The 15,377-nt window shown below is 40.4% G+C and overlaps 1 protein-coding gene across 1 annotated transcript in view; it reads right to left on the bottom strand.

Moving 5' to 3' along the window:
• Positions 1–15,377, bottom strand: part of bmp6 (bone morphogenetic protein 6) — a 41,839-nt gene that overhangs the window by 16,175 nt on the left and 10,287 nt on the right. The window contains exon 2 of the mRNA XM_035655932.1: positions 811–1,003. Within this exon, the coding sequence (XP_035511825.1) occupies positions 811–1,003 (193 nt within the window). The remainder of the gene's footprint in view (positions 1–810; positions 1,004–15,377) is intronic.

Raw genomic sequence — 15,377 nt, 5'->3', positions numbered from 1 at the left:
AGTAGACATTACATGCCCGAGACCCTTAAAATGATGATTTAATAATACATTTTATTTAAAAGAGCGCTTTTCTGAATACTCAAAGACACTGTACAATAACAATATATTTTTGATTTTTTTTTCCCTTTATGGGCTATGTTGTATGGCTGTCTGGGATATTTGAGTATTGTGTGTTGTGCTGTTTATGTTTAAACTCAATAAAAAAATAAAATCAACATGAAAATCAAAACTGTGTACATTTTAAATGATATTAATGAGTATGAATGTACAGAGAATTATTTTTTATATAATTTGTCTATGAAACAAGGATTTTTATTCCCAGGAGGACAACAGGACTGTCATCTTGTTCAATGTGCCATCTCACTGATGTAAAATGAATTTAATAAAATGTTTAATTGGGTTTTTTTTTTTTTTAATTCATCAATTGATTGGTGTAATGTTTTGATGCAAAAGGACTGAGTGGGCTATTCACATACTAATTATATGAATTAGCCAGTTCCTTTGAGAAAGCCAGGGTGATGAGAATGAGTAAAAATACGGAATAAACTTTAAACTTCCAAAAAAAATTCTACTATTTGAAAAGAAAAAGGATAAAGAAATGGAATTGTGCACAATATAATACTGTATTTCACTTGTATATGTGTATATGTGTCATTTTTTTATGTTTGATACAGTCTAACAACATGTTAAATAAAATTAATAAAAATAATGCTGTCTTAAGTCTAATAAATTAAATCGAGTAAAGTGCGAGTAATGTAAGCATTATTAAGCTTCAATGAAGCACTGTCAGTATGTGTGTGTGTGTGTTACCTGTCAGGGTGCTCCTTGACCACCTGATAGACTTTGAGTAGAAAGGTGTCATTGCGGAAGGCGCGGCTCACACACTCCTTGTAGAGGCGAAACTCCGCTGCGGTGACGGCCTCGCCCTCTGGGATCTGTGAGAGGTTGAACTTAAATTCCTTGTGGTGACGCCGCTGTGCAGAGAGCTCCCTGTCGTACTCCACTGTGGGATACAAACACACACACACACACACACAAACACAGGATCATAACATTGTCAAAGGAAAAGAGAGACAAGCGTTCATCCTGTTCATCAGAAGAAATCACTGTTCTGTTAGATTTTTTAAATATTTTCCTGTGGACAGCATCGTCTTTTTTGACCTTTATAATACTTCTTCTGTGGTTTTGTTTCACATTCATGATGCATTTTCCACAAATAGTATCAAAGTGCATATTTACAAACAGGGTTCAGTGTAAATATACAGTAGTGAGTGTGAGCGGATATCCTCTTCTCAGACACTGCGCGGAGGTCAACCATAGAAGCCTTTAAAACGATCACATGTGATTTATACTTAAGGTCTAATAGGTTTTGTGGCTTCCAGTTTCCCTAAATAAACCCCTGTTATCATCAGTCCGAAGCAAAAGCCCATGATTTTTTTTTCGGTGGCAGCAAACTTAGAGACGTTCTGCGACCACTTCTGACGGCGTGAAATGACAAAAACCAACAAATGTGCTCCCTCCTATGCTTTTAAGTGCAATATGCGCCATAATGATAATGTGCTCTCCGGGGATTCGGTTCCTGTCTCAGCTGGAGGTTTTGCTCCCACAGCAAAGAGCCTGCAGAGTCAGTTTGTCGACGGACGCACAGAGTGAGAAGAGGAAAATGAATAAATAGGGGCATGTCGAGTACAATTAGAAGGTCGCGTACAGAAATATCCGCGCAGACATAAACAGTAAATGCTAAGCCTCAAAAATGTGCTATATTCTACAAATAACACAAAAACCTAGTGACATAATTGCTTGAGGACCCAAAACACACATCAACACACTCTTGCTATTCTTAAGCCATCACACTCTCACAGATTTAAAGGCTTGTCGTAGGCTACACACATATACACACTATATCATCATCTCTGCTCTAGTTTTCACTCAGTGCAGCGAGGTTCAACAGGCTGCGGTTTCTCCGCCACAGACTGTAAATGCAGACTCACTGGGATCCAAAGCTGGATGTATACTGCTACCTCCGTTTTTTACCTGCAATGGGAGCAAACATAGATCCAACATCATGCATCTGTCCTCTACCACTACTGCAGCTGCTTCAGCCTGTAGGGTTTTAGTAAAAGGAACAGTTTGACATTTCGGGGAAACACCTATTTGCTTTTTTGCCAATAGTTAGATGAGAAATTTGATACCACTCTCACGTCTGGTTACTAAATATGAAGCTAGAGCCAGCAGTCGGTTCGCTTAGCTTAGCATAAAGACTGGAAACGGGGGGGGAAAGACTAGCCATGGACATTTCATAGGTTAAAATGTCAAGTTACGGCACATAATGGGGATGTGATGTGCCAGATTAAGCTGAGCTAGCTGGTCTGGCTAGTCTAGTGGAACCAAAATTCTTACTTTAAAAGTGAGAGGTAATATGAAGCTACTTCGTGTCCACTAGAAACATCATGGCGTCTCCCTCCTTCTTACTTTAACCCAACACATGCTAATTGGTGTCCAGTAGTTTCAGACATATTTAAGACATATCTGAATTAAAAGTAAAACATTAACTTTTTACTTTGTTTACACAAATATTTCATTGTATTTTGAAGATTCATTTGAATACATATATAGCCCAAAGCTTAGTTAAGAAGAATTTAGTTTTGTACCTGAGCCAGGCTTGTTAAAACTTTCTGGTAATTTTATGATGTGGGGACCCACCCAACATGGACCAATGACACATTTTGTTCCCCGAGTCATAGCTGAAGAGAAAATTGTGTTGATGTGAGAACACTGGAACCAATCAGACTCTCCCAAAAGTGCCAGCCCCACCTCGTACCCACACCCAGGAAGGTCAAAGCTCCCCTCATCCCCAGACATTTCCAAGTTACATAAATGCTGAACTAACTGAGCAGAAAAGACAGCCAGGGAAGGTGTGTCTTTCTAGCCCCATTGCATTTCTGAGGAAAATCAGTATTGCTGGGACTTGGTCAAAACAAATTACAATAATTGAAGTCTCTCAGTTTAACTCTGAGCCAGTTCTGCCTCTCTTTACTTCAAACACTTTGCACTGAGGCAAAGGAAACCACCTATAGAGAATGAGATGTTATTCACATCAGCGTAACTGTGACTTCTATCAGATGTGACAGTGGTCATTTCATCATCGTACTCCACAGGCTGCCCACACGCACAGATGTCACAGTAACTATGTGCGATAACAGGTCTGGTCTTGTGTTGAAGGGTAGCTAGATCAGCTAAGCTTGTGTGTCTGTGTGTGGAGGACTTAAGCAGAGGTCATGGTACTCTAAATGACTTTACAACACTCCCTTCAACAGCCCTGGGCTTAAAGACCAACAGCTTGAAATTTTGTATTCCCTACTTAAGAATCAACTGACTTTTTGGCAAGAAAACTCTTTGATAAACTGACTGTAGGTGGCGAAAAGGTCACAAAGAGTTTCATATGTATCAAATATTTATTACATCTGCTATAATGCACTGCACGTTAAATGTACAAAATATCAGTCACCTGACTGTACCAAAAGGCTGAATGTGTTTAGGAGACTGCGCAGCCAATCTAAGCGTCATACCAAACAAAGGTAAATCTTTATCAGATTTCTCATTGTGTGGGTTTCTTGGAAAGGGTGTTTTTTAAACTGTGCTGAGCATTCTCAAAATGTGAGCAGAATGGGAGGATTGGGAAAACCGCCTGTTTCTCCGATTTTGGAAGCGCTCACACAGTATTCCAAGATGTTATCCCTTTGCTAACCTTGTGGTGATGCCAGATGAAGAGAAATTAAGCTTAAATTAGTTATTTTTATTGTGTTAGATATTTGTAGTGGTTCATCAGCTAATTAAACTACATACATTTTAATTGACTAACATGAATGTATTAGTCTTACAGGGACACTCCACCAAATTGTATTTTGTAGCTCTGGCTTGAAGATTTGAACAGACCTGGTTAACAAACTGGAGGTGTGGGGTTTAAAAGATTTACCAAGCAGGGAGGGTCTAACGAAAAGAAGCTATTGGTTGCATTATGGGAAATAACTTACATGAATAGGCTGGTAATAATAACGGTTTGTAAAATATGAGGTGAACACAGCATTAGTAGGTTCCTCTGACTTCTTAAAAACGTTTTAATGAAAATGCATTTTTTACCCCCCCCCCCTCTTTCCTTAGATCACATCCTTGTTCATGTTTGTGCAGCTATGTAACAATGTTTGCCAAAAAATGACAAAAATAATCTATTTCTTTTAATTCTTATATCAAAATCTAATCCTTTTTTATTCCTGTAAATCAAAATGTGACGTGTGTGAACCAAGCAAACCAACCTATTTAAATCAATAATATTACGACATCCACCTATTAACCAATCTTCAGCTTTAAGCAGCGTAGAGTTAAGACATATAAGCACCGAGCAGAGTGTTTCAGACTCACTGATTTCAGTACAAAAACACAAATTTATAGAGAAAATATTTTCTGGTTTTCCCTTGGATGTCCTCCAGCTGCTCTGCCTCAGATATTGCTATAGCTGCTGCTAGGGTTTGACATAACCAAACTGGGACCAAACAGCCAGACAGAGGCCGGTTTGACGACAGGTTCAGCCCTGTCTAGCCTTGCAGCTAACGTTAGCAGCCTCAGCCCCATGGTGCCAGGAGCCAACCCGGCAATTCAGCGATAGTCGCTCCCTAGCTGCGTGTTTTTACAGGAAACACATAAATATGAGGAAGCAAATAACACTCTAGTTTCTATTTCATGTGGACTTAACTAGTCATTTTTTAAGTGTTGGGTAGCCAACCGAGCACCAGTTATACATACACAAACTGGGAGTCCTCCAATATAGCCATGGTCTTCCAGTAAGCACTTCCAGTGAAGCAACAAGGATATTAACAGCCTGCTCTCAACTTTCAACTCCTTATGCTTTGTATTTCCTAAAAAATGCTACAAAGTCTACTGTAATTATACAAGAGAAGTTCAAGGGATTCAAGCCACGGAGATAACTGTTTTCAGTGAGGTGAAAAATGCATCCACTGAATTCATTAGGCTTTAATGAAATTCACAGGACACATTTCTTCTAACATTTATTTTCCTCACATGCGAACAAAATCTAAAAGGGACTCCTGAGCTCACTCAACAACTCACCAGCCTACCAATTTTTTTTTTATCTCAGAGAGGCAAGTCATTTTGAACGTTGTCCAGATGAAGACAAACAATTAAAACCATGAAATATGAAGACAGCCGCAGTCTCACATCTCTCATTATCGTACACCCTTTGCGTTAGCGGCCTGGGAGCCACAGCGTTAGTGGCTAAGTAGCATTCCAGCTGCTTCTCCACCTTCTCAGCTTGAAATTCAATTGAAATCCACTGAGGTTTCGCATCTAAAATCAAAGGGAAGTCTTCACGCGGCGCGTACAGGGAGCGTAACCTCTGTGCTAATCTACCATGACGTGAGCTTTGAGACAGGAACACACAGAAGGGAAAAGGGATTTAGATTTGGATGATTCAGTGAGGAATTTGTTCAGAGTGATTCTAAAGATGGGAAAAGAGTGATTATATTAGTGATTTGGTGCAAACCTTGCTCAATGGAAACCGCAGGAAAAGAGTGTTTATGTGTCATGTGTGTGAATAGTAATCTGTAGGTGGATTTTTTGGCTTCATTTTCTTACTACGCTCATGTCGTTGGTCACCAGTTCATGAGAAAATATACACACAAACAATAAAAAGTCATAAACAGTCAACTATTTTCTCTTTCATTCTCACTAAACAAACACAGAGGCAGCCAAGGTTAACCACAAAACCTGACATTAGCGGGGAATTTCTCTGATGAATCACCTAAACACTGAGTGTTATTTCATCTGCTGTGAGAAACAGAATGATATAAAAAAAAGACATAAAAGGAGAATTGAAAGGAGGAGATTGAGTAAGGAGAGGAAGAAAGGAATAAACAATGACTGAATGGTGATAAAAGTACAGAAATATTGAGTGGATAATGAAAGAAAATGTAACAAAGAAAGTTGGTAGACAGAGAGAGTGGGATTCAGAGAAACAGGAAGAGGAAGAAAGAAATAATAAGGGAAATGGATTATGGATCATTTGGGGGGGAAAGAAAGTTTTTGTGAATGATGTATTAAATTGGACAACCCGAATGGAAACAGCAATATAGCAAAAGCATATTTTGTATGTCAATAAAAAAGTTTATATCCGTTAAAACAACACAGGAGAAGAAGATGACGGTGGAAGAAGCGGATAAGATGACTAGACCAGACGAAGAGAGACAAAGTTGTCACAGAGAGGAAGGATGGAAAGACCGAAGGGACAAAAACGGAGGTAGAGAGGGAATGAGACTGGGATACAGCAAGAGGAGGACAGATGGAGACAGTTACTGACAGACAGAGAGTGAGATGGACGATTTGCAGATTCACTTGGATGCTTTGATAGGAGCTGTTCTCTCGTTTCCACCTGCGCAACATCTGGCGCTGCTGTCCTCTCCCTCCTGCTGTAGGTATTATGGCAACACCAACACACAACAACACACACCCACAACACACACACACACACACAAACACACACACACACACACACACACACACACACACACACACACACACACACACACACACACCACACACACACACCCCTTGACCCTGGGAATCTTTTGCAATCACATGTGTTCATAAGGTCCTCACAGCCTGCACATGATGAGTGGTTATCGGTATATAGGTCATAGATCGTGGTATAAAACTGCTTTATAATCTTGCTTTGTGATTAAGGCCTTGAAATTCAGCATTAAATATTTTAAAATGTGAAACATTACAAAGTCAAACATGTCAGTATTTGTCAGTCTGAAAGTGGTATTTCTAGTTAGTCCATGTCCCATCAGTGATCATTTCCTCATTTCATAAGGGAACATCTTGCTAAATCCTACAAATTAAATATCATAATACCATTTTACTATCTATAAATTCTAATCAACAGCCTATGAATCAGGATTTGTGTTGGACCGATTGCGTTATTCTACAAATCGGCACACAGACAGGAACCTCAGTGTGACAGTTTGGCTCTTTACAAACGGAAAGTGTGCCCCTTTAAGAAGCAAAGGAAGGAAAAAGGGAAAAGGTGCTGAAAGAAAGACGAGTGAAACTTTGAGCCAGAAGGCTGTCTGTGCAGGGGGGAGGCGGAGCGGATGAGCATGCAAACAGATCGAAGAGGAGACAAAAATGACATTGACAGCGATTGATAACAATAACCTTTGGACTATAACTACATAACATACTGAAAGTTTGTGTGGGTGCTATCATTAATTTGGTAGGTATGATGGAAAAGTACCCGAGAAAGAAGAGAGCAGAGAGGGAGATGAAATCTATAAGTAGAAGAAGGGAGGAAAATGTTTAAAAGACAAACAGGAAATAAACTAGAAAACTAATTTAGAGGAGGAGAATAACAGTGTTCTTCGATGCAAAAAAAGAAAAAGAAAGCAACACTGTGCAGGAAAGGCCCTGGGGTGGCTGACAGGCTGACTTGTCTGTGGTCAGCGGTCACACTCCAAACGCCGTCCAGCCAATCCCTCGGAGGGACAGCTGGCGAACAACCGCCTGCATCAAATCCCTCCTGCTTTCTCTCACACGTCCCACAACCGCAGAGCAAAATAACCAACACCACCTTCCCTCACCAAAATACTTCCTCGCCCTTCATCAACACTCAGTTGGCAAATTGAACTAAAGGGAATGTTATAGACGGTTTTCTCAAAGTTAATTATGTCATCACACATCTATCCATTTTAATGAGGGGATTATTAAAAGTGTTTAACCTCAAAGCTATATGAGTAATTTAACTTAATTTATCCCTTCTGGGGTTGAGGGTTGTGCAAGGAACCACCAGATTAGATATGTGACAGTTTTGGGTGCACCTTCTGAAAGTGTTTTCATGTTCAAAAACTTTTCCACTGTTACTGTTGCAGACTTAATATCCAGTGCTGCAGTGTAGCTTACAGAGAATAGAGCACCTGTGACCCAGATAATAGAGTCTTAAGAGAGTTCTTATTAGATCTGTCAGTGGGATTTTAGTATGAGTACCAGTCTGATGACAGACAGAGAGATTTGTCTCATACTGCCAATTTAAACAGGGTTTTTTTCCATCCTCCAACAGTTGCAGACATGTAAAACACACAAATGTAAATGCCTTCACCTCAGACAGTAGCATGCTGAGCCTGTTCTATGGTGTTCACCACAAGTGACTTATGTATGTTAATAAAGTACATTTTTATTTTTTGTGACATGCTAGGACATAGTGCAACTTTAGCACAAGCAGAGAAGAGTCATAAAGTCAGTGAGTCAAGCTGCTATACACCCCAATCTCTTCTTCTTATATAAAACACACACACAAAGCGTACATATCTATATGTCTGTAAAATTTAAGCATAAAGCAAAATAATTCATCCAAGTAACTTGTTTTTACACAAGCTTCCTGCTGTCATTGCGTCCACTATCTGGGTTCATCGTACAGTTTATCAGTTGTTATGTACTGTTATTGTTATGCATTGAATATAACATAAAATATCAATATAATGTGTCACTGAGTCAGGGGTCATCAATTTACTCAATGATAGAATAGGGATCCTTCAAGGAAAAAAGGTTGGGAACCACTGGCCTAGACATCTGAATGCACTGCAACCTTTCAACTGAACCGATGTTTGACAAGCATTTTCATTTGCTAAGTAAGTAAATGAAACCATTCAAAGCACAAACTACTTGTGTTGATTTTCCTATTTTACTTAATGCCATGCTAATTACAATCAATACGTCTATTGTATTGCCTAATACTATTTAGCTAGCTTGGCTGACTGCCGACATGATTAAACTATTCATAGTTCATTCTATTTATTGCATGCCCAGTCATCACAGGTGCCCCCCAGTACCTAAACAAATAGCACTACAGCTCTGTGTACCAGGTTACGCAGCAGGCTACTGGACTGATTCAGCAGCAGCAGCAGAACTCATTTAATGCAATTGAGATTCCTTGCATAAGGGCAGCTTGTTCCTCACAAACCTTCCTAACCCTATTGCCAGCAAAGAAAATAGATATTGGATGATTCTAAGAAAGCCAAGATTACATCCCTGCAAACATTTGTAAAATTCTTTCTACAATATCTTTACACGGCAATGGTATGGTTAAGGTCGAGGAAAGGTTATGCTTGGTTTGTGACGGGGGGTGAATTCCAATCTCCTGCACGAAAGTCAGACGTGCTTCACAACCTACTCTATTTATCCAATATACTGGACTGACTTTAGCTGTTTCCCATAATGCACCCCAAAAACAGGGTTTACTCTGCTTCTTCATTCAAGAAAGAGGGGAATTTTTACATTTAGTTTGTGAGACAGGTACATTTTAAGTATGATTTAACAGACGTCTTCATGCCTTACTGTCCTTGTATCAGCCATGGCTTAGTCTTAGGTTTTCCACTCAGTGTCTCCTTGAAGAAATAGGATGATTGCAGTTGGAACCGTTGACCCTGTTGAACTAACATGGGAACAAGAAGCCAGTGTAGCTGTAAAACAAGCAGAGCTTTTCTCTGCAGTACAGCAAAGATTCCAGTATCTTCTCAATAACCAAGCTTTGTGGAAGTTTTATGCGCAGAGGATGCCAAAACTGGATCCCGAAGACCATCGTAAAAATCTCTGCTTTCTAATTAAATCTGTAATTTACTATTTCCTCTGACCCAAACTGCATCATACCAAAGGAGAGACTATGAGAGGGACACAAAAACTGAATGTGAACGAGAAAAGGATAAAAAGAAGACATTTTCACCCTTCAATTAAATTTTTGCACCCCAAGAACCTGTCAACATTGTTAAAGACTTTGCGGATGGCTAAACCAATAAAAAATGTTTTGGATGTCCAAGGCATGAGAAGAATCCATCTGTGTTTATGTAATTACAGCCCATAATCTGTCTGGTTTTTCTCTCAGATTTGATGGTTTCTTAGGATAGGTCAGATATGTACATGTCTTCCATTGATCGTTAATTCTTCCAAAGTCCCATCTAATTAAAGGTTTGGCCTGTCAGATTGACTCACAGGAAACGTTTGCCATCGATACAATCACAACTCTTCTGTGACTGCCACTATTTAATTCAAAAAGAAAAACGTCTCATTAAGTGGAAATCTTGATGCAGTAAACACTAGTCTTTCTGAAGAGGCCCAAGCCAGATTTTATGCTTCAAACTCTTTAACCTTTGGCATCGATGCAGTGTGGAAAGATAAAACACAGAGACAGCTGTTGATTTTTGTAAAGCAGATGAATACTGGCAGCATAGCGTGCTACACACACACACACACAAACACTACAGTGGTGTGAGCTGCCTGAGGTGTTGCCACTATGCTTGGCTGCTACCAGGAGCTGTTTCCACCTTCTGCTGAGTGTTTTGGCTCTTTGTAGTCAGGCAGCTGGCAGGACAGCTACTGGGGTCGAGGTACCGAAGGGGCTGCTGGTCTACTGAGAGTCATCATTAACTTTGAGCAAGGGTGTGTGTGTCTTTGGAGACTCATCCTGTGCTCTGATCTTCTCCCCTGACCCGGCATCAAAGCCGACACACTGAGCGCCACAGGACCAGCCGAGGGCCACTGGCAAGAGCGGGAGTTTATGTCCGATGCATGTAGGCATACAAACATACACACACACCTCTTGACATTTCATAAAAGGGGTTACGCACGCACACACACATGGATACATGGATATGGGTACAAACATAAGCACATGTACAGATGTAAATGCCAAAGCAAAGACTTAAAAGACGCATTACAGAATACCACACACGTGAGAAAAAGAGGACAGAGGGGCTTGCACTAACATTCCCACATACATACACACAGTCCCGGAGGTCAGTGTTGTGAGAATTCAGGGCCAGGCAGAAGCATCAGTCCATAGCGAGGATATGAGGCCAGCCCTATTGCAGACTGTCAAGCCCCATTAGCAAAAACAGAACAGCAGCCGAGAGCTTCACTCTCAGTGTCCAACAGAAATCAGTACAGTGATTTTAGCACATTACTAATTACTGTTATGTGTTCCTGACAGCAGCTGAGAACAGCCAACAAATGTTTAATGCTCAGCAGGCCAGGCACTTGTAAAGTAAGTAATATTTCAAGTTTCATTTTCAACAGTTTTACATAAATAAATGTAATTTTTGCCACCAAAACAGTGATTCAACCCAAGGTCACTTCATGAAACCTTTCACATTTACTGCTGTGAAGGTGTCTTTACTCGGAAAATTCCTCTTGCGCACAGCAAGGGATGTATTTTATGTTCCAAGCAGGTTTGTTTGAAATAAACAAAAATGACCTGGCACAGAAGTTAACGCGACCTTCATCGTCATCATATCTGGGGATCTCTGGGAATTGGAAACACTGCAACAAAGACAGTTTAACTTGCCTTCATGTGCTGTTGGGAATATAAGATGCTGACACACAATATGTTTAGACGCAGGCAAGTAAAACAGAGATCACACACACTGGAGCTTTGATAGAGGGGCTGTTCTGGACAAGCATCTTTTACTATCTGGCTAATCTTGGCTCTTTGTCACTTACTTTCCCTCATAATCTTTCATAACATACAACAAAAATAAGGCATTAGTTGATTGAACATGTTTACTTCCGCCTGAGCTGGTTGGACGTGACATTTTTGTGACCTCTGCAGACTGGTTATTTGCCAATAACCAAATAGGTCAATGACCTACTAAAACAAATCACAACAATGAATCAAGTTGTGTAGCAATGTTTGCAGCGTTAAGGTCACCCCATAGGCTGCACATGGATGCCTCTGCAAGTTTAATGGGAGCTTTGATACTAAAATGTTTTTTCAACCTGGCATAATGTCTATTTCTAGACATGTCAGTCGCCATTTGTACCCAATTAAATGCCTGTTTAGGTTCAATTGCTAATGGTTTTCCTTGCACTTTTTTTTCTGCAAAGGATTAACAGCATTGTCAGTGTAACATTGTATATTCTATAGGCTACAGCACTTCCTGAGAGCCTGCCAATTTAAGCTGCATTGTCTCTTCTTCCACACATAGACACACAGACATTTATCAGTGGTCTTGATATCCAGCCTGCTCTTCTTCCATTACCTCCCACAGGTTACAGTACATAATGACCTCACTGGACAGGCATCCCCAGGAACAAAGGCCCCATTTGAACCATATAATCACATTTTTTCTACAGCCATCATCCTCCATATAATCCTTGAAAAACCATTTGGGTTTGTAAACCCGTCCAAAACCATGACACATGATGTCAGGCGTACTGTTCCAGGACACACACAAACACACACGCATCCACAGAAGAAGAGTATTTGACTTTTGTTCCCACCACCCCAAGCTCTATCACCACTGCGCCGCATTCCGTACAAGATGATAAAATGAAGTCGGGACACACATGTATCTTTTGTCGTTTTGAGATTTTTAGCTAGTGCGCAACATGTGTGGGTTTGTGTGTGTGTGTGTGTCTAACCCTGAGGGTAGGCGGATAATTTGCTGTAATTGCTCCTCTGCTGGGGCTTTGCTAACAGATAGATATCCGAGGTATGGCTGTTGGACTGTGTAGTATCAGTATTTTCCATCAACAGACTGACAGCTGAGTGGTAGCAGTCATCAACTCTCAGTTGAGTCTCTAGTTGGCCTCCAGGTAGCTGGATGTGTCATACCTGTGTGTCAATAGGAGATTTTATTCCATCTCTTCAAGCGCTATTATTTAGGATTACGATGTGGACCCGCTAACTCGGCTGCAGGGGGCACTTCAAAAAATGAGGGTGTGTGGTTGTGTCTACTTTTCTGTTCTTGTTATGCCCCTATTGTAATGCAAAATTAAAAGTAACATAAGTTAACATAACATAAGGTAAGATAATGTAGCATTACATAGCCTAGAAGGATGTGGCGCAGCACAATGTAGCGTAATGTAGCTTAAAGTGTTTGACTTTTACTTCTATTGTCATCTGCAGTTTCATAATAAGCTGATCTGATTACATTTTGGCTCTGCTCAGATTTAAAATACAGGCAGTGTTAGGAATCCTGTTGATCATGATTCACCAAGCAAACCTGTCATCATAGTACGACAAAGTCTACTATAATAAACACCATTTACTCATCAACACATCTGTAATAACACAAGTATTGCAAAACCAATGACATGTGCCTGTGAGACAAACAACAGCATTTAAGCCCTGTTCATTCTCCAGGGGAAGAGAGAGTATTTGAATCAGCTATAAAACATGAAAAGGTGTAAAGAAGGATGAAGTATTTAGGGGGGATTAGGGATTTCCCCACATGAGGAAAATACTTCGACAATGAAATAAGATTGAACAAATATCAAGTTCCACAACAAGGAGAGCAAATATGCAAATGTCAAAACCTCACACATTTGGAAAAGCTCAGGATTGGAAAGTGTAAGGTCAGGAGTTGTTATGTTTTTGCGGTTGAACTCACTTTTCACGCCCAGTTTTTGTAATTAAAGTTACTTGGGATTAGTGTTCCAAACAAAGATTCAAATTAGGATTAAATCTGGTCGAGGTTCTGCATTCGAGTTAAGATTCAGGGGGCCCAGTTCACAAAACCCCATTTGGCAAGCACTGGTGGCGATCCCCAAGTCTGGAAATAAGGATGAGTACACATTCAACATGTTTAACCTTTATACCCATGTCTATAATTAATCTTCATATATTTGTGTCTGGTTGAACACTTACAGGTCTAAATGGCCACAGAGACAAGCTCTTTGACATTAATGGCCAGTTGCGAGTTCCCCAAAAGCCCCTGTAAAAACAAGTGTTGGTTTCATTGGACACCAATTTGAGCCAATGAGCTGTCAACAAAAGATGGTGCAACATCTTTTTCACATTTATAAGGAAATTCCATAAAATCAGGAAATAAATGAGCTGGAAAAGAAACAACGCAGAAATGTATTTTTCCTACTTTATGGGATGTTAATAAAAATGTAATTCTACAGTAGAGCAGCTGTCACAACAGCCTCTGGTCAGACTAATGGTGGCCTGCACCTTGCTTCAACTCAGATCAGCGGTCTCCACACAAGACCTGGTCTTGCGGACGGAAGAGCCAGAAGACTTCTCAAATCCTCAGTGGTGGAAAGAGGTCTGCACAAGACAGCACAAATCAAAGTTCAGTAAAAAGCCACTGTGAGAGGAGTAAATGTGAGTAGTTATTTCTACTCTTTAAAGTCCTTCAGTGACAGACAAAAATATGATTTTGGTCCTGCCATTTTAGCCACAGCCAGTTACATTTTGAAAATTAGACAACTGAATGGACTTTTATCCAAAGAGCCCTACAAGCAGCTTAAAATTTCTGCTAGACTTTGGTGTGAGAGTCCATTTTGTTCCCTCTCCAACATCTTGTTCTCTTTGGAGGCCGATTTGGCAGAAATACTACTGGCTGTTTTGTTTAGGCATGAACAAGAAAATAAACGCAACCAAACACTGCAGTCATAAACAAAACCAGTGACACCAAACACTTCGCTGTCTAACGTATGTGACTAACAACAACAATCCTAAACCAGAATCATTAATCTTGCAATGCACTGCGCACTAAAAGATACATTGTTTAGAGTTGGTCATATTGTCAGGATTTGCTGTCCTTTGGTTGCCATAGGATACAGGGGGTGGGGGGGACATTTGGGCGGCCAGTGGAGGAGGATTCGTCTGGGTCTATGATTCTCTGCTATAAAATAGAAGCTGCTGCAAATCTATCAGCGATTTTTGAAAATAAAAGGGATTTTTGACTGTTGTTTGGTCGGAGGATTAAATCCCCAAATGCAGGATAACAGGTGGACCCATAATAGTTTTCTAGGATGCCATTAATGTCAGTATTTATTGGGGAAATCAGTGACCATGGCATACAGGGGGTCTGATCATTTGAAAAAAGAAACCTCTGATCTCGTTCCCCCTTCCTGTGAGATTCTCCGTCCTTGATGTTCGGCTCCATTTCCTTTGCAATTTATATGACAGAGGATGGCTACTTACTGCTTCCCTCTTGGGTCGTGACCACAGACCCTCTCAGAAATGGCTCCCTAGGCCGCTTTAGGGATTCACCACCATTCAGCGCTAAGTGAATATTCCGTAAACAGAAATGTACTCCCATGGTTTTTGATGGGAGTCCATTTTTAAGCAAAACATTTCTGCGGGTTTTAGGCCTCATTTTATTTATTCTATGTCAATACAGGGATGACGGTTGTCAAGAATCCCCTTTTATTTGCCTGTCAGGCTTTGTGGGAAACCATCTGAAGGCCGATCACAGAGGCATGCGTCTGTGCGTGTGCTAGTCTCAGATACGATTGTTGACTGCTTATTCGTTATGTTCAGGTTGCTTTATTGGTTGTTGTTTGTCCCTGTGTGTGTGTGTGTG

Source organism: Morone saxatilis, unplaced genomic scaffold (genome assembly GCF_004916995.1).
Source record: "Morone saxatilis isolate NCDOM2014 unplaced genomic scaffold, NCSU_SB_2.0 Contig0, whole genome shotgun sequence".
Lineage (NCBI taxonomy): Eukaryota > Metazoa > Chordata > Actinopteri > Moronidae > Morone > Morone saxatilis.
Note: the sequence above shows the minus strand (reverse complement) of the source record. Positions and strands in the feature narration are given on the sequence as shown.